Source organism: Anomalospiza imberbis, chromosome 10 (assembly GCF_031753505.1).
Source record: "Anomalospiza imberbis isolate Cuckoo-Finch-1a 21T00152 chromosome 10, ASM3175350v1, whole genome shotgun sequence".
NCBI classification, from domain to species: domain Eukaryota; kingdom Metazoa; phylum Chordata; class Aves; order Passeriformes; family Viduidae; genus Anomalospiza; species Anomalospiza imberbis.
Window position 1 is genome coordinate 20,106,514 of NC_089690.1, and position 25,458 is coordinate 20,131,971.

General features: G+C 46.0%; 2 protein-coding genes across 3 annotated transcripts in view; both read left to right on the top strand.

Annotated features, from left to right (window-relative positions):
* The first annotated feature begins 1,423 nt into the window (after nucleotides 1–1,423).
* Nucleotides 1,424–8,293, top strand: NME9 (NME/NM23 family member 9). 2 transcript variants are annotated; one of them, XM_068201111.1, is made up of 8 exons: nucleotides 1,424–1,579; nucleotides 1,675–1,799; nucleotides 4,312–4,369; nucleotides 4,935–5,038; nucleotides 6,123–6,194; nucleotides 6,618–6,731; nucleotides 7,238–7,313; nucleotides 7,934–8,293. In XM_068201111.1, exons 2-8 carry the CDS (start codon nucleotides 1,767–1,769, stop codon nucleotides 7,936–7,938), a joined length of 462 nt encoding a protein of 153 aa, XP_068057212.1. In that variant the 5' UTR covers nucleotides 1,424–1,579; nucleotides 1,675–1,766; the 3' UTR covers nucleotides 7,939–8,293. The 2 variants fall into 2 exon arrangements, with proteins under 2 accessions (XP_068057212.1, XP_068057213.1); XM_068201112.1 differs by having other exon boundaries at nucleotides 6,123–6,168.
* VPS8 (VPS8 subunit of CORVET complex) overlaps nucleotides 8,157–25,458 on the top strand; it is a 69,848-nt gene continuing 52,546 nt past the window's right edge. Inside the window, exons 1-14 of the mRNA XM_068201102.1 lie at nucleotides 8,157–8,292; nucleotides 8,994–9,062; nucleotides 10,477–10,607; nucleotides 12,007–12,100; nucleotides 12,655–12,687; nucleotides 13,892–13,946; nucleotides 19,028–19,152; nucleotides 20,565–20,651; nucleotides 21,654–21,721; nucleotides 22,304–22,457; nucleotides 22,559–22,618; nucleotides 23,418–23,525; nucleotides 24,312–24,392; nucleotides 24,903–25,073. Coding sequence (XP_068057203.1) covers nucleotides 8,185–8,292; nucleotides 8,994–9,062; nucleotides 10,477–10,607; nucleotides 12,007–12,100; nucleotides 12,655–12,687; nucleotides 13,892–13,946; nucleotides 19,028–19,152; nucleotides 20,565–20,651; nucleotides 21,654–21,721; nucleotides 22,304–22,457; nucleotides 22,559–22,618; nucleotides 23,418–23,525; nucleotides 24,312–24,392; nucleotides 24,903–25,073 — 1,344 coding nt within the window. The 5' untranslated portion in view covers nucleotides 8,157–8,184. The remainder of the gene's footprint in view (nucleotides 8,293–8,993; nucleotides 9,063–10,476; nucleotides 10,608–12,006; nucleotides 12,101–12,654; nucleotides 12,688–13,891; nucleotides 13,947–19,027; nucleotides 19,153–20,564; nucleotides 20,652–21,653; nucleotides 21,722–22,303; nucleotides 22,458–22,558; nucleotides 22,619–23,417; nucleotides 23,526–24,311; nucleotides 24,393–24,902; nucleotides 25,074–25,458) is intronic.

Here is a 25,458-nt window from a genome sequence, read left to right on the forward strand (position 1 = left end):
CCACAGGTATAGAGAGGACAAACTGTTGGATGAGAACATTTTTACATTCACTTAAACTTTGTGAATAATTTTTGATGTTGCTATAGGTATGTACAAAAAGAAGAATACTGTAAATAAAAATACCTTTACCAGAACATCTAGATTTTTCTCAGCTTCCTGAAGAAATATGAGCTTTCTATGTCAGCTTCTCTACAGCCTGAGATTCACAGTGGGACAGACTTTCCTGGTCACTCAGAGCTTTCCCAAGTTAATGAGGTAGCAGCAGCTTGTGAATTCCAGGATTGCTTACAGAACCAAAGCAAATGAATCACCAGGATTTCTGCTGTTCTTGAGCCATTTGTCTGCTGAAAAACCATCTGACAGATGTTGATAAGTATGTCCTCTCTTTATACATGGGTCTAGTGATGGGAGTCCTCCTTTCAGAGGTCACATGTTGCTACAAAGTGAAGTTGAGCAGGGCATTTGGGACACCAGCTGTCAGACAATGGTACCCTTTGCTCTCCCCACCACTTTTATTCCACATTTGGACTGTCTTTCCCACACAGAAAATCAAATAAAACATCATGTGGCTATTCTTCCAGTCACAGATTTGCATTGTGGCAGTGAAAGAAGCCAAGTAACCTGTGTAAAGCAGCTTCTGCCAGGCTATTCTAAAGGCAAACATCTCATACTTGTTAATACTTATTTTTACAGACTTTACCCATTGCCGTGGATGCTGTGCCTCCACAAAACTGCTGAAGCAGTGACGCAGCAGGCAGAGGAATAACTAAGACTGAGATTAGGTTCTTGAAGAGTAGAAAATGGCTTTAAAAGGGCTTTCTTTGGTAATCCTGAAATGTGAGCACAAGAGCCGTCAGTTTGCAAGTGGTGGTCAAAATCATCAGGGTTTTTCTTCAGGCTGATTGCCACAAAAAGAGACATTCTGAGGGTGTTGATGCACCAAAACCTGAATCCTCAGCCAGGAGGACAGTGAACAGCTGGAGGACCAGGCCGGCAGGCATTGTATGCTGTGTGACAAGAAGCAGCTTCAAGGTGTGCCCCTGCAGCCCAGCGTGCCCAGGTGTGGGAAGGGATGGGGTAAGAGCGGCAGCCCTGCCGTAACGGCATCACCAGGCGTGCTGGGCACCGGCACTGCTCTCACTGCAGAGAGGAAAAGAAAACCACAAACCGAGCTTGTTTGGACGGGGACAGCCTTACTCAGTGCTGCGAGGTCATGCCTGGATCCCACGCCTTGCTTTGAGCCCCCAGTTTAGGAGAGAGGTGGGAAGACTGGAGTGGAGGGTGAGCGATGGGCTGTAGGGTGCCAGGCAGGTGAGGCAGGCACAGGAGGCAGAAAGGCTCCACCTGCAGCTGCTGCTCCAGGAGTCCCAGGGGAGATGGAGCTGAACTTGTGCTGCAGCCAGCACTGGACACGGGGGAGGGAGCGGGGCGGGCTGGGCTGGGCTGACGCTGCCCTGGCGATGCCAGCGCTGCCATGGCAGCCTTGGGGTCCTGCCAGCTACTGTGCAAGGCCCTGGAAGGGAGCTGCAGGTAAGGCCCTGCAGCAGCACCTCGGCTCTTGGGGGAGGTGTGAGCAAAGGTGTGTCCAGGTTTGGAGCACTGCACCGCTGCTGTGGGTGTCTGTGTCCGGGCTGGAGCAGCAGAGGCAGGTAAAAAGCTCTCTCTGTGGTGCAGGTTGGCCAGCACTTGGATCCAGGGGATTAGAAGCCATCTGTAGCGCTTTGTGCTTGGGACAGCTGCTCAAAGGACCCTGATCCTGCAGAAGGATGGCTACAAAGAAAAAGGAGGTAGTGCTGCAGGTCAGTAGTAGCCAGGCCTTTACCAGACCTCTTAAACTCTCAGTAAGTGCAAAGGATGGAGTTCAGTCTTGGGGTGTCTCAGATTCTGCTGGCAAAGCCCCACTGCGAGGTCCTCGTGGGGAAGAGGCGTCCCTGGAGGTAGGTGGGAAGCATGGGAGGACCTGGCAGGTCACACGTGTCCCCAGTCAGGGCTGTGGGTAGGTGGGAAGCGTGGGAGGACCTGGCAGATCACACGTGTCCCCAGTCAGGGCTGTGGGGTGCAGAGGGAGCTGCTGCACAGCTGCAGGTTGTGTTTGGGACTCTTGGGGCCTAGCATAGGTTTGGCTGCTGTCAGAGACCAAAATGCCTCTGTTTTGTGAGGTAATAGCTCAGAGGACATTTAGGAGTTTGTGTGGGGTTGGCACATCTCCTGGATGGCAAGAGTTACTGGACGTTTCTTAGCAGGTCACGTATTCAGAAAGATTGCTGTGAAGTTAGAAAAGCCAGAAGGTACAAGAAAGACTCAAAGGCTGAAAAATATATTTCACAGTGATGTGTAGAGGAATTTTTCCTGTTTACACTGCACAGGTGACCTCGTGATGCTTTATAACTACTGCATGAGAAGAAGGGGATTCTAAGAGTAGTTCACAATGCGAAAACATTGAAAACCAGGAATGGGTTCTGCAGATCTGCTTCAAATTTTGAGAGCAGTTCAGTCTTCACAAGAGAGAAATAATGAAAAGTATTATGGGCTCTATAACTTTGTTTATTCACTGTTTAAACTGGGAAATGTGAACATGTGTAACAAGTAAAGAGGGGCACTTTATGAAAGTAGGAATAGTTTCTGTTGCTGCTTGTCCAGCTGTGTTCCTGTGAGATGGGGAACTTTACATCAACTAGACCTTGCCTCTTTGGCAGTGAAGGGAAATCTGGGTCTACATCTGCACATCTGGGATTTTTTATATCTGCAGATGAAAGCTGAACCTGTGTAGGACATGAGGGGATGTCCTGGAAGGGATCTGCTTTTATTAGAGAAAAGCCAAGTCTAAGCAGCCTCAGGACATCCAAATTAGCAAAGCACCTTGAAGAGTGCCAGCAGTACTTGAGTCCAGCATTTGAACTTATGGCCAAATTCATTACTACAAAATACTGTCATAAATAATTTAGACTTGTTAGCATTCTGTGAAACACTCCGAGGGTGGTCCCAGCACTAGGAATAATTAAATTTTGTAGTTCTGCAGGTGTTCTCTGAGAAAACTAAGCTTGGGTCATGTGCTGAACAGGCAAATAAACAGAGGTGTCTGAGCAGCTCCCTGTTCCCTGAGCAGAACAGGGCCCTGGAGAAACTGCCCAGTGTGACTCCCAGTGACACAGCTCTGAACACCTGTGAGAGAGTATTTCATTTGCACTGGAGTTCCTGGAGTTCATTTGCACTCTTGGAATTCATGGCTGTGAGATTTTAGCAGCTCTGTAATGCCCATTGGTGTTAATTATTGTGAAATAGCTGGCCTTGATGAAACTTACTGTCTTCCACTGCAGCCTAAATGTAGCTGGGGTTGATGATACCCACTGAGGAAGGAATCAGGAATTTTCGTTGTTCAGGATGAACAAAACCAGATCTTGCATTTCTCAAGAAGCCTTTTTCATTTTAACTTGCTGTGTTTTTCTAAGTACATCCTGAAGGGCAAGTCCTGTAAGATGGGGGAAAATGTGAAGGATTATATCCTTTCTAATAACAGTATTGGGAGTGTGGGATAATAGAGTGGGTGGTGCTGTGTGTGGAATGGTCTAGGGCATCCTTGACAGGGTCAATCCCTGAGCAAGCTGATCTAATGCTGAGTTTTGTGCAGGAGATTAGATGAAGAACTCCACAGGCCCCTCCCAGCCTAGAACTTTGTGTTCTCTGCTCACTGTGCTTTGGAAGTCTTTAGGTAACAGCTGGGAATTCAGGTAAGGACATGCTGGCTTCAGACCACCCTCCAGTGCCCACACATCATGGAAATTGTGTATTTACTAGTTTGGTTTATCAAGGCTGAAACATCTCAAATAGTAGTTTGTGTGCAGGCAAGGTGAGAAACTGCTGCTGGAGAATCAGGTAGTTCATAAATCCTGTGAGAACTGGGCCTGAACGAGGTGTGGTTCAACTGGAACCCTGGGCAGGCAGATGGAGAACCTGACAAGTGGATATGGGTCTGGGATCCCAGTTTGGGGGCCCCAGCCAACCCCCAGAACAGCCCTCTGCAAACTGAGTCTGGGATGCCCAGGCAGCCCCTGTTGCAGTAGTGCCACTAACCAGGGGAGGACTTGCCCCTGGCTGGATGCTGCTGCCCCTTCCCTCTGCCTTTCCTTGGATATCCTGATCAGCTGGTCAGAGGTGAGAGAACCACAGTCAGAGGAGTTTCCTGAGCGCTCAGCTAATGCCTCTTCAGGCAGGTTTGTCCCTCTGGAGTGATTTGTCAATATGTTTGCAGCAACTGGGTAGTACCTGATGAATTACTGTGGCTTTTACGGTGTTTTTCTATTTTCCTTACAGATTAACATTACTAGCCAGGAGCTTTGGGAAGAAGTGCTTTGTCTCAAAGGGCTCATTGGTAAGGGTTTGGTCAGCACACTGAATTGTTCTTGTTCTGTGTTAAAAGGACATCAGGACTGTTAGGAATTACCAGTGTTAAGGATGTTTAGTCAGTCTCTCCATTCCCCTTACCCTGAATGGAAGAAAAAAATACTCTGACCAAGTTGAGACCAGCAGGAGGTTGTAGTCCTCTTCATTTATGTGGGACAGTCCTCATGCAATCCAAGCAGTGCTGGTCCATCCAGTCTCCACTGCTTGGAACAGGAGTGTCCCCAGCACAAGGAGCAGCCCTAGCTCCCAAGGTTCTTGGGAAAACCTCATATTCTCTACCTCTGTGCAGCAGTTTTCCCTGGGAAATTTGCTATCTCCAAGGTCACAGCCATGTCCATGTTTCTACTTAAGACTCCTCCACATCATCCTTAGCTTGGTATTTTGTAATGTAATTCTGTCCTCTGATGCAGCATTTCAAACCTGCAAGGGCTTCCAGTTCAGAGCTGAATCCAGCCCTTGTAGCACATGGTCCATTGGTCTTTGTCTAAACTGACCCATTTGTGCCTCGTTCTGACCCATTTTCCTGCTTGCAGTTGTCGATGTGTTTCAAGCCTGGTGTGGCCCATGCAAACCAGTAGTGAATCTGTTCCAAAAAATCAAGAATGAAGTTGGCAGTAATCTCCTGCATTTTGCTGTGGTAAGATCTCACTTGGCACTGCTTAAAATACCCAGTCCTCTGAAATCAGCTGAGGTCTAAGGGCTGAAGTCACTTAATCTTTCCAATATTTAGCCCAAACCATAGCAGTGCAGGAGTTGCAGCTGCTGGGAATGAACCTGCCACATACAGGGGCTTGGGTATATCTATAAGAATTCGTATCATTAAGGATTTTCAGGCTTCAACTGCTGTATGTTTTCCAGATTTCTACTTAAGCAAGAAACATTAGACAGAGTTATTAACACACTGCCTCTGGTGTACAGGGAGAGGCTGAAGGAGCTGGATTTGGTCACCCTGGAGAGGAAAAGGGACAGATGTCCAGTGGGGGGAGGATGGAGAAGGCAGAGACTGATGTCTGTCAGGGAAACACAGCAGCAGGACATGAGATAATGGGATAAGTTGCAGCAGGGAAAGGTCCAAGTAAATAGAAAAGTATTCAGGGGGGAGTGTAGGACACTGGGACAAGTTCCCAGAGTGCTGTGCAGAGCTGATTCTTGGAAAAGCTCAAAACTGACACAACCTCCTGTAACACTGAGAGCAGCCCTGCCCTGCCCTGGGCAGGGTCTGGGACTGCAGCCCTTCACAAGTCCCTCCCTGCCTCAGCCATGTGGTGACTTTGTGTTCTGGTGCCTTTCCTGGCTGGTGGCAGCTCTGGACTGAGGACAGAGCTGAGGGCAGTGTGGTTTGCTCATGGCTCAGCCCTCCTGGCACTTCCCAGCCTCATGTGCAGGAGCCCTGAATTCACTTTTCAGGCTTTTTCTCTGGAACTCGCCCAGGCAGGCTGCTGGGAACAGAAATCCCTGTCCCACAGCAGTGCTGCTCCAGCTCCTGCAGGTGACACCTGCCTGCTTCCCAGGCTCTGGAACTGAGCTGTGAGCTGGCTGCGCCCCTGGCTATGACCAGTGTCATTTTGTCCCCGAAGTCTGGGACCCAGAGGTGTTTTCCTGTGTGTGGGGGATGAGTACCAGCCAGGTGAGGCTGTCTGAGTCCAGGCACTTGTGTGTGCATCCCTCTGGAGCAGAAATGCTTTTCTAGAAACACCTTTTTTATTTTACATTCCTTTTAGGCTGAAGTTGATTCCATTGGTGCTCTGGAAAAATACAGAGGACAATGTGAGCCTGTCTTTCTCTTTTATACAGTGAGTGAAAATATTTTCCCAGTGGTTGCATAGCAATAAATATGGGAACAGTGGTCCTTTGGGGAGGATATTTTTTTTTCTTTCACATGTTATGGGACAATTTTATTTGCTCTGTATCTGCTGGTAATCAAATGCTGTGCAGATAAGAATATACAGCCAGTGTGCTGCCCTGTGGAGCCTTCAGGTTCGGCCTGCTGTTTCTGCAGGACCTCACTCCTCTCACAAGCTGCATTGCTTCATCCCGAGACTGATGAGGAGACACAGAGCAGGTTGTTCCAAGGTTTCCCTCTTGCTGTGGAGCAGAGCAGCTCTGAGGGGAGGAGTGTACATATGGTGTGGGTGATGTGCTGCTGTGGGGAATTCCAGAGCCCAGAGAACACAACCTGAGCACTCGCTGACTGATTTGCTTTCCACACCTTCCAGGGAGGAGAATTAGTGGCTGTTGTAAGAGGAGCAGACGCACCATTGCTGCAGAAGACCATCCTGAAACAGCTGGCAGGGGAAAGGAAGGGTTTACGTGGAGAAGAGCTCATGGTGGTAATGGGTCACTAAAGCTTCAAACACCTGTAGATGTGCATGCAAGAGGAGAGCTTCAGCTCCCCAGGGCCAGCATAGCTCTAAAGCAGAGCTTTCCTTGCAAAAATCCCCTTCTCTGCCCAGCCAACCTCCTAAGCCACTGCCACAGGCACTGGCTTTGTGTGTGTGGCCTAAAGTAATGACATTTCTCAGGAGCAAAACTGTCTTACTTATGTGTTACCTGCTGCTCCTGAGGCCTCTCTAAAGCCTGCAGCTCTCTGCCGATGTTGCTGGCCTGTTCCTGGGAATGCTTTTCCCCCAGCTCTTGCTGTGTACTGACCGAGAGCTCAGCAGGTGGCCCTGGACAGGCAGATCCTCTGCTGTCCCTGCTGAGCTGACCTGGCCCAGGGCAGCAGGAGGGCTGTTCCTGCTCAGGGGGAGCTGGGCCCTGGGGCCCTGCCTGGCACAGGCTCACCTGGAGGGGAGGGTGGGATGTTCCTGTCTCATCCACGTGCTCTTGCTGCTAGGTGTCAGACAGAGCCTTCTCCACAGAGCAGGGAAGCACAGCTCCCCTTGAGGAGGAACAACAGCAAGGACCAACAGGTAAGGCAGGGCGCAGGTTTAGGATGTTCTCGGGGCCCTGAGTCGGAACCTTTAAAAGCTGGAGCCTCCAGCACGGATTCAGCTGCTGCTGGGACACCAGAGGGGCCATCCCTCCACCTGCCACACCTGACACAAGGTGACTGGGGAGAGTCGCCTCGAAACACACCCATAGTTTGGGTGTCTGGCAGTGTGAAACTGGGCAAATTCATGTTTCCAGTGTGTTTTATCTTACATTTGCCCTGCCCTCCTCCCTTGCCTTCTGGCTGGCAAGGGCTCTTGACCCCACATGGCTTTCTGTTTCCAGGTGGTTTTTAAAAGAAAACACAAATGCTTGGGCTCCAAATCTGCTTACACCATCTTCTGCCTTGTCTAAAATTAGCCACGAATTCCCAAAGGCTTTTGCATCGTCTCCTAAAAAGGGACATTTTTTCCTTGGCTCTGCTGGGACAATGCTGCATCCTGTGCACACCAAGTCTTAGGCTCCAGAATGTGGGAATGGAAGCAAAACGCTCCTGGCTTTAGCTGAAGCACCACGGGATGAAGGGGCGTGTGAGGGATGTTGGGCTCTGCTTCTCCTTTCTGCGCCTGTTGTTAATTTCGTTCATTTTCTTCCCTCGGAGGCTGACGCACCCATCGGGTCCGGGACGGCAAGCGCAGCCGTGGAGCAGACGGGACCTTTTTCAATAAATACAAGATTTTCGTGCGGCGGCAGCACCGCTCCCGCGTCCTTGGTGTCCCTCGGCGCTCCCCGGTCCCCGCGGGCGGTGCGCGGCCCCTTTAAGGCTGGCGCGGGGGCGGCCCCGCCGCGCTGCGGCTGCGTGGGGAGGAGGCTGAGGCCGCGGGTTCGAGTCCCGGTGGAGCCGGCCCGGCCATGGCCGCGACCCTCGAGCCAGCGGAGGCCGAGCCGTGCCCGGAGCCGCCCGCGCAGCGGCTGAGCGTGGCGGAGCTCGACCGTGAGCTGGACTCTCGCAGCGAGCTGGTGCGTCGCGAACCGCCGCGGAGGCGGCGGGCCGGGCCGGGCCGGGCCGCGGCGGCTGTGCCCGCCCGGGCGCTGCCCGCGGGGCCGGGGGTCCGCCGCGGGAGGGTCCCTGCGACACCCGCGAGGGACGCTCGGACCCCGCACACAGCCGGCCGCGGGGGAGGGTCGGCGGCTCCCTCCACTCTCCTGGGAGGGAAGGAGGGAGGGAGGGACGGTCGGGCCTCTCCGGCACCCGGCAGGGAGGGTCGGCGGGGCCGCCCCAGGCTGATCTGTGCCTGTTCCCGAATCGTGGCACGGGTCGCTGTCACTGTCATTTACAGTAATTGCTCGTGCTTCACAGTATACAGGGAAAAAGCCAACAACCCCCAAAGTTCTGTATGGCGGGTGCTTTATGTAGCAGGTGCAGAGTCAGTCATTTAATTTCACTCTTGCTGCAAGACCCTTTATAATGCAATAGCGTGTTTATTCTCAGAACATCAGAAGCATTCTATGACTGTTTCTGGAAATAAATCTCACACAGCCTCCAAGAAGGAAATACCCTCACTCGGCCAGGTGAAACTGTGTGTGAGCCTGCTCTCGGAGCTCTTGCCTGCCTTTCCGGGCAGAGGCGTGTGTGCACAGCTGCTTTTTATGTGGCTGTAATTACGGTTTGGAAGGCGGAGTAGGCAACCTAAACTCAGGCTGTGGTTTCTGATGTGCAGATTGACGACAAAGAATTCGACATCCCTCAAGTTGATACCCCTCCAACGCTGGAGAGCATCCTAAATGAGGTGAGTGAGCCATCTGACACGGGAGTCAGGCGAGGCAGCATGTGCTCCTTTTCCTCTGCTCTTACTGTGATTTTCCTGGAAAACAACATTGTAGAGCTTCATGGTTTCCTGATGCTGATAGCTAGCAGGTGCATACTCAGTGGAGTAATTGCTCTACAGTGGGTGATATGGAATTTTGGTGTTTTTGTTTTGTTTTTTTTTTTAATTAAAATACCCACAGCGGCAGCATAAATGGTTTTCATCAAGTCCAAGCACATTCATCTGTAGATCTGGAGAGTCACCTGAAATCTAGGCAGCCTATTAAAGGTCAGGGTCACCAAACAGCTGTTCTTAGCTAAAAGTAATTGTAGAGTATTCAGAGTAGTTCTGAAACTGTGGGAGGAGATGAGAGCTAGATCCTTCACAGCTTCATTTGTGTTGTTCCTTTCACATGTAAGGTGTCCCAAACAGTCTAGAAACAAGAGCAGTAGTAGGGGTAGCTATGTCCTGTTTCTGCTGGTGCCTTGAGCAGTGGAAGTTTAGTAAATTTCAGTTATCTCAAACTTTTAAGGACATGCAGTGACATCCATGTCAGAGGAAAAGATTCTAAGTCTTAGACTTGAGAGGTACTAATGAAGAAAATACAGTTCAGTGCAGTCAAAGTCTTATTGCAGTATCTCAGTAAATTTAGGATGGGAATGACTGGCAAAACATTTCTGAAAAGAGTTTTAGCAGAGAACAATCTGTCTGAGCCAAAAAGACAAACAGCTGCAGTTCAGAAAGAGATGCTTAATGAGCACAGGGCTGCCAGGTGTAAGTGAAATGAGGGGCGGCTGCTCTGCTCCCTGCTTGTTTGGCATCAGCTGGGGGATTGTGTTTGCTCCTCTGGCTTTGTGCTGAGAGACCAACAGGAGCTGCCCTGGTTTTAGAACACATCAGGGAGAATGGCTTTTTGAAAAACTGTAATAAAAAAATCCAGGCTAAGACTGAAAGGAGAGAGAGATTGCAAACAGAAGAGCTCAGGAAAGAGCAAAATCAACTCTCGTGGCAGCTGGAGGGATTTCTGGGCTCGTAGTGCCACTTGGTGAAGTGCTGGAGTTGATGATGATAATTCTAGGCCTTCTCTTGGCAATTTGGAGACTTGGAAACAGCTCTGTTAAAGGGCAGTTAAAGTTTTGATGGAGTACATAATATCTAGGGAAGAAAGGTTAGCTGACTTGTTTTCCATCTAATTTCTGTAATTTTTGTGAACTCTGGAAACCTTCCACAGAATCAGCCCGGTGAAGTAATAAATAGTTCTGGGTTTTAAATCTGAGGCTTTCTTGTGCACTCCTTCTCCATTTCCCTGCTGAATTGATGCTGCTTTGCTAATGTTTCAGTTATGTTGTTGTGCATTTTGAACATTGAGCAAGCTGTGGTGATTCTTGCCCTCCAGACTGATGATGAAGAAGAGTCTTTCATTTTGGAGGATCCCTTTCTCTTGAACGTTGATAACACGGATACACACTCCTATGACACCTCTTCTGTGGCCAGCTCTGACAGTGGGGACAGGACACACCTGAAAAGGTACTGCAGCCTCATGCCCTGGGAGGGCCTCTGCTTACATCCGTTAGAAACAAATCCTCCTTTTTTCATAAAACACTGTTCTGCCTCCAGGATCACGTAGGCAAAGATGGGATTTGTAGTTGCACTGGGGGCTGGCCTGTTAGAGCAATAATGGCATTTTATGGGAGATGGATTAGTCAAATTTCTCCAAATTTTAATGGGATCTTTGAAGTACTGAATCATGATGACTCTAAAGAAAATGCTTCAAAGGGTTGTCTGACCTAGTCTGCGAGCAGCTGGTGGTTATTTGTAAAAGGCAACCGCTGTCACTTCTATGAGTGGACTGCTAATATTGACATCTAATAGGTGATAATTAACTCTAATACTGCTGACATGTGTCATTAATTACTCGAATGATGGCCTGAGCCACTCCCATGGCTGCCTTGTGTGCCATGAGCAGTTGCACAGAATATAAGCACTCTGAAGTCTGATGGTTTTTGTTGGCATAGGGTGGTGTACAGAGTCTGTCCCTTCTTTTTTCAAATAAGATTGTTTGTACTGAGAGAAATGTTACCTGGAGTTGCTTAAACTTCTTCCAGTACAGAGTATGCAGAAAAAACCTGGAGGTGTTCTGTAACCTTTGGGTAAAGGCTAGTTGCCATGGTTATGGGTCCTTAGCCATAATACCAGCTACTAACAACATATTTGATAAACCTCTGTGGGAGCTGCTTGCTTGTGCACTTCTGGAGAGAGAAGAACCCAATGTTTCCCTGGTAGTTTTGGGAATTTGGCTCTCTGGTGATGTGAACTTGGCAACAAAATTGCAGCTTTGCTGGGGAATTTCCCGTCCTGCCTTTTAGAGGTTACCAGAGCTGTTTTGAAGTAACTGATGCTGCACTAGTTTTGAAAGACATATTCTCCATAAACAGAGGCACTTAAGCTTTTATATCAGGTGAGCTGTGTATTAATTGAAGGCTGTTCTTTGCCATACACCCAGTTTTCCTATGGGTCTGCATTCTGCTAATGAGCCTTTTCCAGTTGTGCATTTTCTGTAGATACTCACCTTTACAGGCTTAAATTTCCTCACTCACTGAAAGAGCTGAAATGCTGCTTTCAGAATGTATTAGAGAATTCTAAGGCTTGCAGATATGTGCTTGAAACTGACCATTTGTTTGGGAAAGTAAGTTTTTTACTGCAGGAGATGAGTTAAAACCAAACTGTGTGCAGGCACAGCAGGGCAGAGCAGGCTTTGCTGATTATCTCATGTCTTACCTCACTCTGTGGCCCCAAGAAGAAGAATGGAAATTGCATGAGTTACAGGTGTATGCGGAATTTACCCGCAGGCTTGGCTGTGAGTTAGGCAAAGTTCCAAGCTTTTATTCTGCTCTAATGCTTTTTGGTTTGTTTCTTAATTCCTTAGGAAGAAAAAACTCCCAGATTCTCTCTCACTCCATGGATCAGTGATACGGCTCTCACTCCTGAAAGGAATTTCTGCCCAAATAGTGTCTGCAGCAGTAAGTGTCACCTTCTGGGCAAGTCCACTAAGAAAAAAATTGAAACTCTTTCGGTATGTGTGGGGGGTGTGTGAGATCTCCTGTCTGGCCCTACTGTTAGTTCTGTGTAACACCATGTTAAGGGCATCAGCTAACAGCCTCTGGTCTCTAGGCAGCAGTGAATCAGGGCTTAGCTGACTTGCTGCAGCAGTGATGTGGTGGGTCACTTTTAGCACTGATTTGTGTTGTTAGATGTCATGAAACTTGGTGGGAAATGTTCATATAACATGAAAGTGTGCTTGAAGGTGCTGGAACTGGGTTTGCTCAGTGCCTCCAACAGGCACATGGCTCTTTGAGAAGAGCACAGTAACTTCCACATGGGATTACAGGATATTCTGCTTCCTCTCTATTTCTGGGTGTTTCTAGCCAGTGGTTCCCTCAGCTCTGTCTGCCCTTGTGGGGCCATTGAAATGCAGCTGGTGGTGATTTTTCTGTGTGTTGTAGTTGTTCTATTTATCAGACATGCATCATCTATAAGTTGTCTCTCTCACTCATGGGTTCTCCTGTTTCCCCAGGACAAAGTGGATGCTGGCTTGCCCACTGCAATTGTAAGTACTCTTACAGTTTTCAAGGATTGTATATTTAGTTTTCACGCCAGTTTGTTAAAGCGGTATTTAAGACAGCTAATGCATCTGGCTTGACTTTTCAAGTGTGAGGAGTGGGAGCAGCAGCATGAAAGCTCCCTGGGGGCAGAGTCCAGCCTTCCTTCATTGCCCAGCTGCCCCTCTGCTGAGCGAGCCCCACACCCTCCCTTTTTTATATCATCACCAGGGCACCTGATGTGTCTCCATCTGTTGAGCACACTAAATTTCCCTAATTGTTTCTTCTTTGCCAGTTATTGCTTTGACAGTTTTTATGGAAAGTTAAACTGGAGTGCTGCAAATGATGGGTTCAAAATCTCTGTCTCTCTGTCTGAAGTATTAACTAAGAAGCTGTCTGAAGGATACTCCTGCTTAGCAATTTGCATCAAAGTTGTTGAAGTCAGGCATGCTAATCATGTCTAAATATGTCAGAAACTGCCTGTAGGAGAATGAGAACAGAAACATTTTGATGAGGTGAAATACAGTCAATATTTGTTTTGCTGTTGTGAAGTGAGTTTTAATGTTTTACAAAGGAACTAAAGGTGTGCTCAGCCCCTTCAGCTGTAGCAACAGCAGCCCATAAGAAAATATATTTTTGTTTAAAAAAGAAGAGGAAAAAGTAGTCACTTGTAAGGCAAAAGACTGCACAGTGAAGTTGGAAACATGCTGCAACTGATATGTACATAGAATAAAAATCTGTACTTAAACATCCAGACATTTTAATTTTTTAATCTGATTTAGACTTGTTAAGAAATAAAAAGTAGAACAAGATGAATACATCTACAGCATTGTGTGATTTCTAGTAAGTTTTATTTCATTGAGTGCAGGTTGGTAAGTGCAGTAGGATCTTTGAGGATATGTTTAATAGGATTTGTTTAATTCCCCATGGAAAGAAATTGGAGTCTCTGGCTTGCTGTGGACTGCTCTTCAGGGGGCCAGCACTGGCCAGGGTTTTAGAAGAGTTCAGATGTGGAAGTAGCAGCTGATTTAGGATAAAATCCCAAGTATTTATAGTCAGCAACTACACCAAAAGAGTGAGACTGACTTAAGAAAGATGAAATTTTGCTGTGGGTACCCCTCTGAGCATTTGAATTTCAAACTTTGCTTGATAAGTGGTGGATTTGTGAAAGATGCTTCTTCTGCTTTCAATCTTCCTGTATGACTCTTTCAGGCAGCATCAAATCTGATAGCAGTGGGGACTTCCCATGGGTTAGCACTGATATTTGGTAAGTTAAAAATAAAGTCTGGAGGTTTTTTGCATTTTAATGGTCTTAAAATATGCAAACATAAGCTAAAAACTGCCAGCCTGATTTGTAACTTCAGGCTGAGTTTCTTCTAAGATGCTGTTTGTGCTAAATGAGTTTCTCTTTCAGTAAAGAAATGAAGCAGAAGCAATATTTGTCATCCTTATTCATGTTTAGTGTGCACTGTTGGGGTTTGGCACTTTGATATTGAGAAATTTAACCACGTGGGAATTGTCTAAAGAGCCTTTTCTGTGTTTGAATAGAAAATACTCTGTTTTCATGTGTAAGAGACCACAACCTGTGTGCAACCATCATCAGTAGTAGTCTTCTGCCCTGTGTCTGAATAGGTGTCAGCTTTATGGAAGTTAAGACGTGTTCCCTGGGAAGTGGGGCTTCTGACCCCTGGCTGTCTGCAGACTTGTGCCCTGGGTGTCCCCTTCCCTGCCCTTCCCCTGCACCAGGCAGACACCTCTGGGTCCCTTCATTCTGTCATTCTGTTCTTCCTCTTATCACCAAACTCTCTTACGAGGTTTTCTGAGCTTGTTCCTCTGTTTGCCCAGCTTACCAGCTGGGACAGAACAGCTCTTGAGCTGTTCCCAGTCACATTCAGGTTTTGTGCCCTTTGCCTATGCAGCCCAGTTCTTATCCAGTTTACAAATTTCAGTGTATTTATTGATGCTGGTTGAAATTCTTGGAGACCAAAAGTTACAGGGGACAGGGTACTCCAGAGAGATGGGAAAGACTGTGAAAATGCAAGACTCACCTTCCTGGGTATTTAGGCATTAAACACAATTCTGCTCCCTGAAGGGAAGGTGGATGGAAGAGAGCCTCAGATCCCACCTAAAGGTTCATGGTGCTGGGTAAGGGGCAGTGGACCTGCACTGAGGGGAACTCTGATGCAGATTTTCATCCTGAGGGTGTTGAAGCATTAGATAAAGTTGAGACAGGTTGTGTCTCTTTGCCTGGGGATATTCAAAATTCAGCAAGGCCCTGAGCTGGCTGGTCTCTTTGACCTTGCTTGGAGCAGCAGGACTGGGCCAGAGACCTCCATGCGCAGCTCCCTTACAGCCGAAATGACTCCATGATTCTGTGCCGTAATTTAAAAGTGATGAGGAATGGAAGTACAGTGTCCAGTTTTGTTTCAGGATGCTTCCTGGACACTTATTCCTGCTGAATTCCTTCAGTTCTGTAACTAAAACGTTACCCCAGTGCTCTCAGATCTAAAAAGAGAGAAATCCTGGCAGGATAGGGCTCTAGAAGGCTTTGTTGTGTGCAAAGAGAGGGTTGGAGATCTGGATTGGGTTTATTCTGAAATTTAAACCAAGGCTAAATTTCTGTAGACGAGTCAATATATCTACTTTTTTTTTACTAGATGTGTAAATTAGGGTGAGATTTACTCCCTGAAGGTTTGTAAAGTGTGTGCAGGGTTTATACTGTACAATGGGAACATAACATCTTTTTTGCATGCAAAATTGTAGGTCCATTTTTTGGTTTCTGAATGTATTTGTTTGAATTGTTGTCACTAATACATTTTTAAACTTTATTTTTTCTTTCATATATTTGATTTCAGCTAATTTGTCTCTTCTCCTAAGCCCACCTGTACTCATGACTTCTCTGCTCTGTCCTTATTATAGACGACTTGGGAAGCTTTCATTCTGCTTTTGTGAATGCTTCTGTTGACTCCTGGAACATTATCACAGGGCAGTTCTCAGGCTGCACATGTAATATTGAAATTCAGACTTTCCTTGTGGATTAGTGTTGGATTAGATGCCAAGTCTGACATCCTGGAAGTGTTGCAGAAGAGGTGGTAGGAGGGGATGTCTGGAGGCCTGGGTGAAAATAGTTTTACCAGTTATGTTACAGTGAACTTCCAGTTTTATTTCCTCTCAAATTTCTATTTTTTTGTTCTTCTATGCACTGAAGTTCAAATTTATAAGCTCACTTTTTAAACTGCCTGGTTTTAGAACACTAGACATCACAGCATCATTTCTTGAATAAATCAGAAGGGGAAACATTAACCAAAGGAAACACTCGGCAAAATCTGAAGTTGCTCTGTCTTTGGAGATTGTCACATATGTGCTGTTCCTTGCTTCACTCCTTCCTCTTACGTTGATTTCTGGCTTTTCTCTCCTCTTTTGGCCCTTTCTGTGTGGACTGAAAGGCAAAGGTACAGTACCACTGCTGTGTGCATGTCCCTGCATGACCAGGCCCTGTGCTGCCCAGGTTGCATGTTGTCTGTGCCAGGATTTCGGGGGCAGCTCAGCAGTGCAGGAACCACTCGGTGGATGATGCTGCTGGGAATTGCTTAGTGGGTGCATGTGCACTGCACACTCCCAGGTTCTCCAGGCAGGGACAGTAGAGGAGCAGGTAAATGTGATTTTTGTAACGTCCTAGGGCAGCAGGTGCATTGCTGTTTGTAAAGGTGTTGTTTTGGGGAAGGGCAAAGCTTTTCCATGAGATCACCATCCACCCACAGCATTTCCTGGCACTGTGCTTATTAAAATTAGTAGTGTGTCAGTAATTCTGCAGAAAACCAAGCAGGCCTTTCAAACTCGGGAAAATCAGGGCATAAGGAGAAGATCTTGATGAAAACCTGGTGATCCAAGCAGTATCAACTTCTGCAGTGCTATGGTCATTTCTTTGGTTTGGAAAATGACTTCTTTCACATCCACAAACTTGTCTTTGTTCTGTATGTCCCGAATTGTATTTAAACTCCGTCTCCTTTTGACTTCAGACTCTGAGAGCAGCACAGTTACTGCTGGAAAATTTTCGGATGAAGAATTGCCTTATGTAAATTGAAAAGTTAAAAACACTTTTTGGCAATTAATAGCCACCTTTGTTTCAAGCATTTGGCAAAAGCTTTTTATGTTTAATCCTTAATGTGCCTTACTTGCAAGTTGATAATACAAATCTGGAAAATCATTAGATCAGCTTTTATAACCTTTTGCTTTTGTCTTTTTTATTACTTTGCCTCCTTATTAGTAGAAGCTCATTGATTTTCTGATCTTGCTTTGCTTTGGAAGCAATTTTATCCATATTATAGTTGAGGTTTTTTTTAAAGGTTTTTAAAGATTTTTTTTTTAAAAATCTTGTCTCATAGCTCTTATTGTGTGTCATCTTTTGACTGTCTGGAAAAAAGATCAAGTACTGGATTGGTCATACAAATCACTTAATTTTGGGATACAATAGGGACCTTGTTTGTTTTCAGTTGACATTGCAGGTGAGGAGAAAAGCAAATGGCTTCTGAAAGTTCCTGTGGGGGCACATATAAAGATGTAAAACCTTTTCAGAGAAACCTGTGGAGGATTCTCCTTTTTCATGCCTGAGAAGAAGCAGGCTATAGATTGAGTCAGTGACAGGCTTAGGCTGAAGTGGAAAGTACTTCTATGAATGAAGAAGTCATTCACCTTGAATGAAGAAGTCATTCACCTTTAATGTAAGGAGCTGCAACATTCCCTTATTTTCAAACAGATTTTTATGGTTAGGTGGTATTTTTGTAAATGAACTTCATTTCCAGGCCTCTGGAACAGGTACTGTTTCTATGGATCTTGACACCATTTGAAGAACGTCTGTCTGTGAAACCTGTGTTCCAGCTGTAGCTCTGTTTTCTCTGAACTTCTGTGGAAATCTTTCATAATTCATCTTCTTTTTCCTTTACCTGTTCTGATCTATGCTGTGAACACCCCTCTCACAGTGATGTCAAGGTGTGTCCTAGCAGCATGGCCAAGAATGTTTTCTCCTCACTCTGAGCAGTGCTTTAGAGTAATCCAGGTGTTCAGCTGTTGTTACTGGTGTTCATTTCTGAACTCCACTCCTGCCTCTTCACACAGGTGGGATTTGAAAGGTGACTCCCACTCTCACTGTCTGAACAAACTGATAAATGCCCAAATGACTTTGGGCAAGAAATGTAGGATACATCCATGCTTTGTTTCACAGCCAGAACATTCCCAGCAGTGCTGCGGCTTGGAGAAACATGTCCCATGCCCTGGGCACATCTTCCAGGGTGTTTCTGTGCTCAGCTCTGTTTCCTTGAGCCAATGCTTTCCCTCCCTTGCACGAGATGAATTCTGCATGTAGTGTTATTGTGGTGCTTCTGATGTATTTCATATCCCATATTAATTCCAAGAGTTCTCACAAAGCATCTTTTCCCACTTCCCTCACTCAAAAGCAGGATAAAAGCGGAGACAGGTGGAAAAAGCAGCTCCAGAACATTTTTCTTAGCTTTTGAGAGCAGTGCACCAAAGACAGGCAGAGGATTCTCAACCAACTCATGAAGAGCAGCATCTTGTAAAGTGCTATTGAGTCTCTCATGGTGGGAGCCTCCAAGAACTCGGCACAGACAGAGGTGCCCATGGTTTGTGGTGTGCAGGAGTGGACAGGGCATGGCCCTGCAGTAGTGCAGTGCCCGTGGAGGCTCTGCAAGCCATGGCACCTCCTTTGCAGCAGCCTGTGGCTCAGGGAGGGAGTTGCTTTATAGAGCAAGAGCTGTGTGCACCAGAAGTCACTGAGTGTTTTAACTGTGCAGCTTGGACACAAAAGTGCCTTTTCCTTCCAGCCTTTGGCCTTTAGCAAAAAAACCAAGGAGTAAAATTATATCATAAGAATAAAATTATGATATAAAATTGCATTTACCAAAAGCCTTTGTTTGGTGGGGTTTTGTAGTTGATGTTCAAAGGCAGAAATAAAAGACTCAGAAGGTAGAATTTATTTTGTCATCTTTATTGTTACAACTTAAGCACCCTTGCAGAATAGTAAAAGGAAAGCTAGATACCGATTTGATTTTTCTAGTAGTTTATTTTTTAGTATGTAATACCTCTGCATTTCCATATTTCCTGTCCCTGGTTCGCACTTCTAAAAATATTTTTTGTATTTCCCTGCAAGAGTGTCCCACTCTTTTTGTTCTAACATGAGCTCTCATCTTGTAAACCCCTTTTTAAAAGAACTTAACTATAAGACTGTGAATTGTTAATGCACCCCAGGTGAATTGTATGTGTAAATAATTTCATGATGTTCATTTTAGCCATTGCTCTTCCTTTAATATTGTACCAATTGTTCTGCTCCAGATCAGAACCAGGCTCTCCGGCTGTGTCTGGGCAGCACCGCGGTTGGGGCCCAGTACGGGGCCATCTCTGCTCTCAGCATCAACAATGACTGTTCCAGGCTGCTCTGTGGCTTTGCAAAGGGACAGGTAATTCCCAAAGGATCAGCTGCTCCAGTGCTCTGTCCTGAGAGGGTGCCAACAGCTCCAAGCCAAGCCTCCTCAGTCTGTAGCTGTGTGTTGGCTGCTTCAGTGCTCAGAAGCAGCACATACAGCGTGATGTGCCCAGAGCCTTTTGGGGCAGCCAATTCCTGCTGAATCAGGTTTCTCTGGAGGAAGTGAGTAATGCAGGATATAACAAAGGCTTCAGTTAATTGTGACGTAATTCCTGTTAAACTGAAATGTGCGATGGCTCACTGGGACAAGCAGTTTAGTCTTTTTAGGTCACTCTCTGAGGTCTATGCATGGTAATTAAAGCTGTTTGTTTTTTACTGTGGTGATGACTTGAAATTCTTGAAACTCATATGTAACCCCAAAGTTAATTTTTGCTAATACCATACTTGTATGACATAAGTAGCATAGCTTTTGAAGGGAAAAGCGGTTAAGTCTGTTGTAGTTTTATACCAAAGGAGGGAAAGCAATTTATGAGCAAAAGTAACAAGACTAAACCAAAATAGGTAGACATTACCTCGGTAACATTTAGAGGAGTACAAAGAAGGCTGCTTTTCTTTTTGCATTCATTTTCCTTTGCTTTCACCATCATAGTAGATGCAACACACCCTTGTGCCTATGGAAGGACTAAATGACAGCTTGCTACAGGCCATACTTAATCCATGCAGGACAGCAGCCAGCTCTAAATGATGCTCAGATAAAACATTTTGGAACAAGAGCTCTGAAGCATATGGTCTAGAAGCATTCATAGATGAATTATGGGATCAGTACATGAAGTACTGTTTCCCTTAAAGTTTTATTCAGATTGTAATCTCAGCTCTTCTGGGCAGTTATGCAGTGTGCTCTTTGGGACTTCTTGCTTCTTAGCTGAAAAATTACTTGAATTTAATATTAAGTACAAGCCAAGGTCTATTCTTCTACCTGCCTTGTCATGCTGAGCAAGCTCAGGAGGAGGAACAAGGTTCATGGTAGCCCTGGAGATGCTTGAGTTTTGCTCAGAGGTGTTAGCAGAGATTTTGCACCTGTTCACTGGTTCAGAGAGAGAGAAAATCATTTGACTTGTTGGGTAGTAACAAAGTTATCTTACACTCTTTAATGTTCTTATCAGGCAGATAGCTGTGAGCTGAGGGAGGTTGGGCAGGTGGGGAGAGCTGGCCAAAAGGACATGATTCAAAGTTGAGATAACACACGGTGTCAGCTCTAAACAGACAAGTGAACTGCTTGGAGAAACAGGACAGCAACATATTTCAGGTCACTTTTCTCTGATATGAAACCCCTACTAACCCAGGATGATAATGGCAGTGTAGGAATTTGTTGCTGTACTGTAATGCATGAGGTGATGGAGAGAACCCCTTGACAGTGAATGTGTACTGAGTGCAATCTGCTTGCAGATCACCATGTGGGATCTGGCCAGTGGGAAGCTGCTGCGATCAATAACAGATGCCCACCCTCCAGGAACAGCCATTTTGCACATCAAGGTAATAAACACTAAATGTATTGCTTTTATCCCACTTTTGTTCAGTCAGATGTGGCGACTTTCCGTGTGCAGTACTTTAAGAATTTAGATGAGAGCAGCTGACTATGGCAGTGGTATCCAGAGATGAGAAAAATGAGCAGAAATTCTGTTTTAAAATTAAACTGAGTATACTGACATAATAGTTTTGGCTGTGAGTTGTACAGTAACAAACAACAGTTGTTGTCTGTTAGAATTCCTCTCTCCAATGCCAAAATGTATGAAGAATTAGTTGTTAGAACACATTTCTCTGAAACTTGCAGTGTTTTGACCTGAATACATGATTTGCCAAGTTTCAACTTAAAAGAATCTGAACTGTAGAAAGTAGCTTCTGTAAGCAGTTTTTCAAATAGCTTGTTGGGATTGTTTTGGGTTGAAAGAGAAATCATCTATGGCTTCTTGTTCAGCGTAGTGTTATTGTCATACACAGAAAATAATATCTGAGTTTGTGCCTGGCATTGTTTTACATGGCCTCAAATTTTTGTGGGCTTACCGATTCTGGATTGCAAACACGTCCAGAAGTGTCCCCAGTGGAGACTGTGATCCTTTGCCTGAATTACTTGATAATCTTTAGAAATTCTGGATGTTTCTGATTTGGGTCCGTCTGTAACTGCAGCCCATCCAGCAGCTCTGGCCCCAACCCATGTGCTTGAGGCTGAGAGCCCTTCTAGAGGCAGCTCAGATTTTGGTGTGGTGCAGTTCTGAGCTGCAGCATAAAGTAGTGGGGCTTTGGTACCAAAATCTGGCAACAGGGCTTGCTGGGGATATGAAGGTGAAACACAAACCTTGCTTTTCTTGCACGTCATAAAAAGCCCCAGTAATTGTCTCAACTCAGTATGTTAAAGGTGTCTTTCTGTAGGTGCACTGCTTGTACTCTGTGTGTTGTTAGTACTGCAATAGCATGTATTTTTATATCCATTTTTGTAGTTTATTTCTTAGGGCCCTTTTAATCTTGTTTTCTGCTCAGTTTACAGATGATCCGACACTTGCAATTTGCAATGACAGCGGAGGCTCCGTGTTTGAACTGTCATTTAAGTAAGATAATAACTCTACCCAGAGAAAGTACAAGAAACCAATTTTGGGTCATGGTTTCTAAAACCTAGGGAGAAAAGAACCCATTGAAACCAATAAAGTTACTGCCTGAATGTTGAAGGTGTAATTTAGGGCTGCAGTGTAATTTCTCAGCTGAAGCAAGATGCTGTGTGGCAGTGCAATAGCCAAAGAATAGCCATAGTTGTTAAGGTGTCACGGTATTGTCCAGAATTTGACACTCCTTATGGGCTCTTGGTAGCTGTCACAAAAGTGCTGCCTCTCGTTTTATCTTGCCTCATTAGTGAGAGCTGTCCTGCAGTAGCTGCTCGTTTTACTTTTGGCCTCTTCAAGAGGAAAAAGGATTGACAGTCAATCTGATAAAGTCCAGGAATTTCCCAAACCATATTCTCAGATAAGATCTTAAGGAATTCTTGTCTGTATCTGAGCAGCTGTATGGGATTGCCTCCAGTGACATGTCTGAAGTGATCCCTGGGGCTGTGCAAGGGACTTTTTAGAAGGAGTGTTTATGAAGGATCACTCCTGAGATTGTTGGGCTGCCACCAAGCTGATCTGTGCTCTTTGCAGGAGGGTTATGGGAGTGAGGACATGCGAGTCTCGGTGTCTCTTCAGTGGCTCCAAGGGGGAAGTTTGCTGTATTGAGCCGCTACATGCAAAGGTTGATTTAAGAGACCATCCTCTCACCCAGTATTCACTGCTGGCCATGGCCTCCCTCACTAAGGTAACTTGCTGCTTGCAGGAGATTTGATGTGAGAGATCACAAAGGAGAAGCTCTCTGCTGTATACTCACACATTTATTTTGCCTTCTTGCTTTCTTTGAAGATCCTGGTTATTGGCCTGAAGCCATCTCTGAAAGTGTGGATGACCTTTCCCTATGGCCGTGTGAGTAATAAAGTGAAACAGGTGCTTTTTGGGTTATGGCTACAAACATTTTCTTGCAGGGAAGGAGACGAGATGAGGAACAGGTGTTTGGTACCACTGCCTTCCACAGCACTGTGAAATTGCAGTGATAATCTGTGGGTCTGATGTGTGGAGATTGTGACAGAGAGGAAGTGAGAAGGCTGCTTCCACCTGTACCTCTGTGAAGATGCTGATTTTCTCAAATAAGCAGGAGTCCTTCAGCTTCTTGTCTTTCCTGCTGCAGTCTGTATGCATCCACACATGAGATTTTGACCTGATTATGGCTACAATCACCTTGGAGTGGGGCCATTGTTTTATATTAGAACCATACAACAGTACCCTTAATTACAGGGACAGGAACCAAGAGGAATTCCAGTATTAAACAGTCTTCTGAACTCTTGATTATTCACTTTCACTGGTCAATGGCCTAATTCCTCTTGGAAAAGCAGCTGGGGGAAGATGTGGGATAGGTTATGTTAGGAGAATGGAGACAAGGGGGATATCAAGCTGCAGCTTGTTATAGTCCATGCATCCATGTGGGATTGGATCTACCCTGAGCAGCTTGGACACCAGTGGTGTTCTGTCTGGGTGTCCATTTTGCCAAGGGCTCCCAAATGTGTGGCTGGACCAAAGAGAACAATCTGCTGCCAGGAATTTGCTTTGCAGCCCCTGTGTGTACCAGGCACAGTCAGAAGTGAGAAGCAACTGATAAGCCACATGTCCTGGAGCTGAGAGTCTGCCTGGTGTGCCTTAACCACTGGCTGTGCTTTTTGTGTGACAGATGGACCCTTCGAGTGTCCCTCTGCTGGCGTGGCACTTTGTGGCTGTGCAGAACTCAGTGAACCCCATGCTTGCCTTCTGTCGAGGAGATGTCGTGTACTTCCTTCTGGTGAGCCTGGGCTGTTCTGTGCTGCTTTCAGGTGGTCTCATCTCATCCACACATTCAGGGGTTGAGCCTCTATCTCAGTGACAGTATGATAGCTGAGCATGCTGGGAACAGCTGCAGCTTCCCACTGGCTTGGGAAAACCAGCCTAGTGGTCACTGCTCTTCAGCTGCAGTGGTGCCTTTGCCTGGAGGCATGACATTCACCTATCCAGAAGTATTGATTTGCAGTGTGTTTCTACTGGAGATGTGTGTGTGGATTGTTTTCTGGGAGAGCATGTGAATTTGAGACACCGTCTTAGTTTTTGCTTTAAAAGGTGAGTCTGGAAAAAAATTGTGTAAAACACTAAGAAAAGATCTTTCAGTCCTGTTGGTGTGTAACTTGAGGGCATGGTGCTCATCCTGTTTAGATCTGCAGCTGTTACATGTGCAGATAGGATTGTTTGGAGACAATTTCATGCTGCTTTCAGTATGAGAGCAATACCTAGGCTTCTGAAAATCTGGCATTTTGGCTTTGGAGTGCTAAGTTTGTTTTCCAGCTCTGCTATCATGTTGGACCTTAAGCTTTGTTTAAGCACCAAGACATGTTGTGTGGATTGAATCCTCTTTCTCCTCTCTCATCTCTCCTGGTAAAACTGGGGAGAAAGGAAAAGGTGCATGTTTTCTTGCTGAGATGCTTGTCTGGGGGTAGCTCAGCATTCCTGGAGTCACTGTGGTGCCCTGTGGGAACTGAGAGGCTGAACTGAAGGAAGTCAATGAGTCTGAGTCAGCCTTGTCCGATTTCTCTTTTAGGTCAAGAGGGATGATAGTGGTGCAATACATGTCACAAAGCAGAGGCAGCTTCATCTGCACTATGATCTCATCAACTTTACTGTAAGTCTCAGTACTGCAGAATGGTTAAATTTTTTTTGCACCAGTTTTCTTGTAAATGTATCTCAGTTGCCCTTAGTTCTGTGCTCTTGGCTGTGTTTATCTGATGATAACTAACTGAAAATGTTCTTATGCTTGGCACTCTGGGAAACCAGCACAGTGTGGTAACCACCTGGGAACAGGTGGTGTAGATGTCTTGGCTTTGACACCTCTGGATAGAAAGTGTGCTGGAGCATAAACTGTGTGCCAAGAGGACAAGAGCTCTGGTGGACTGCCATTTGTCTGCAGCTGTTTTCTGTGAAGATTCAATGTAGATTCTCTGCAGAAGAACCTTCATTATCTCTGTGTTTGAAGTTATGCATGTGTGCAGTTGTGAAGTGGCCATGTATAATAACTAAGCTGCTGGCTGTCCCCAAATTCCCAGTAGGGGTACTCAGGGATATGGCCAGAGCCTGTTTCCTTGGCTCTAATGGAGAATGCATTGCTGAAATGTGGAATTTGGTGCTTTTGCAGTGGATCAACTCACGGACAGCAGTGCTGCTGGACAGCGTGGAGAAGCTGCACGTCATAGACCGTCAGACTCAGGAGGAGCTGGAGACCATCGAGATCTCAGAGGTTCAGCTGGTCTACAACAGCAGCCACTTCAAGTCTCTGGCCACGGGGGGCAATGTCAGCGAGGCCTTGGTAGGCACTGGTGGCCTGTTTGTGTTTGCAGCTATGTTTGATGCAGGCCCTAAGTGGAAGCCTGGAGGGAAAAAGCCTTTTGGGAGCATCTCAGAAGTCAGACAGGGTGGTGATGTGGGCAGCTAACAGACAGCTTGTGCTTCCTTTGGTGCATTGATGGGTGTAGGAACTGCTCCTCTTTTACCAAGCTTTGGAATTCTCTGTCTAAGATAAAAGCTGATGTGCTTTATTCTTTAAGAGGATTTTTTACTTAATACACCACAGACTGGAGCACTGGCAGTCAAACTGCTGTTGTAGCAGCTCTCATTTCAATGGTAGTCTTTCCATCTGTGTGCCCTGCACATTTGCTCTTGAGGAAGATATGTGAAGAAGCAAGTGGCAAGGA

What these genes read in the sequence shown, in the direction of transcription:
- NME9 (XM_068201111.1), top strand. Translation starts at nt 1,767, where the DNA reads ATGGCTACAAAGAAAAAGGAGGTAGTGCTGCAG. An exon ending in AAAAGGAGGTAGTGCTGCAG is followed by an intron (nt 1,800 to 4,311) that starts GTCAGTAGTAGC and finishes TTTTCCTTACAG; the next exon opens with ATTAACATTACTAGCCAGGA. An exon ending in CTGTCTTTCTCTTTTATACA is followed by an intron (nt 6,195 to 6,617) that starts GTGAGTGAAAAT and finishes CACACCTTCCAG; the next exon opens with GGAGGAGAATTAGTGGCTGT.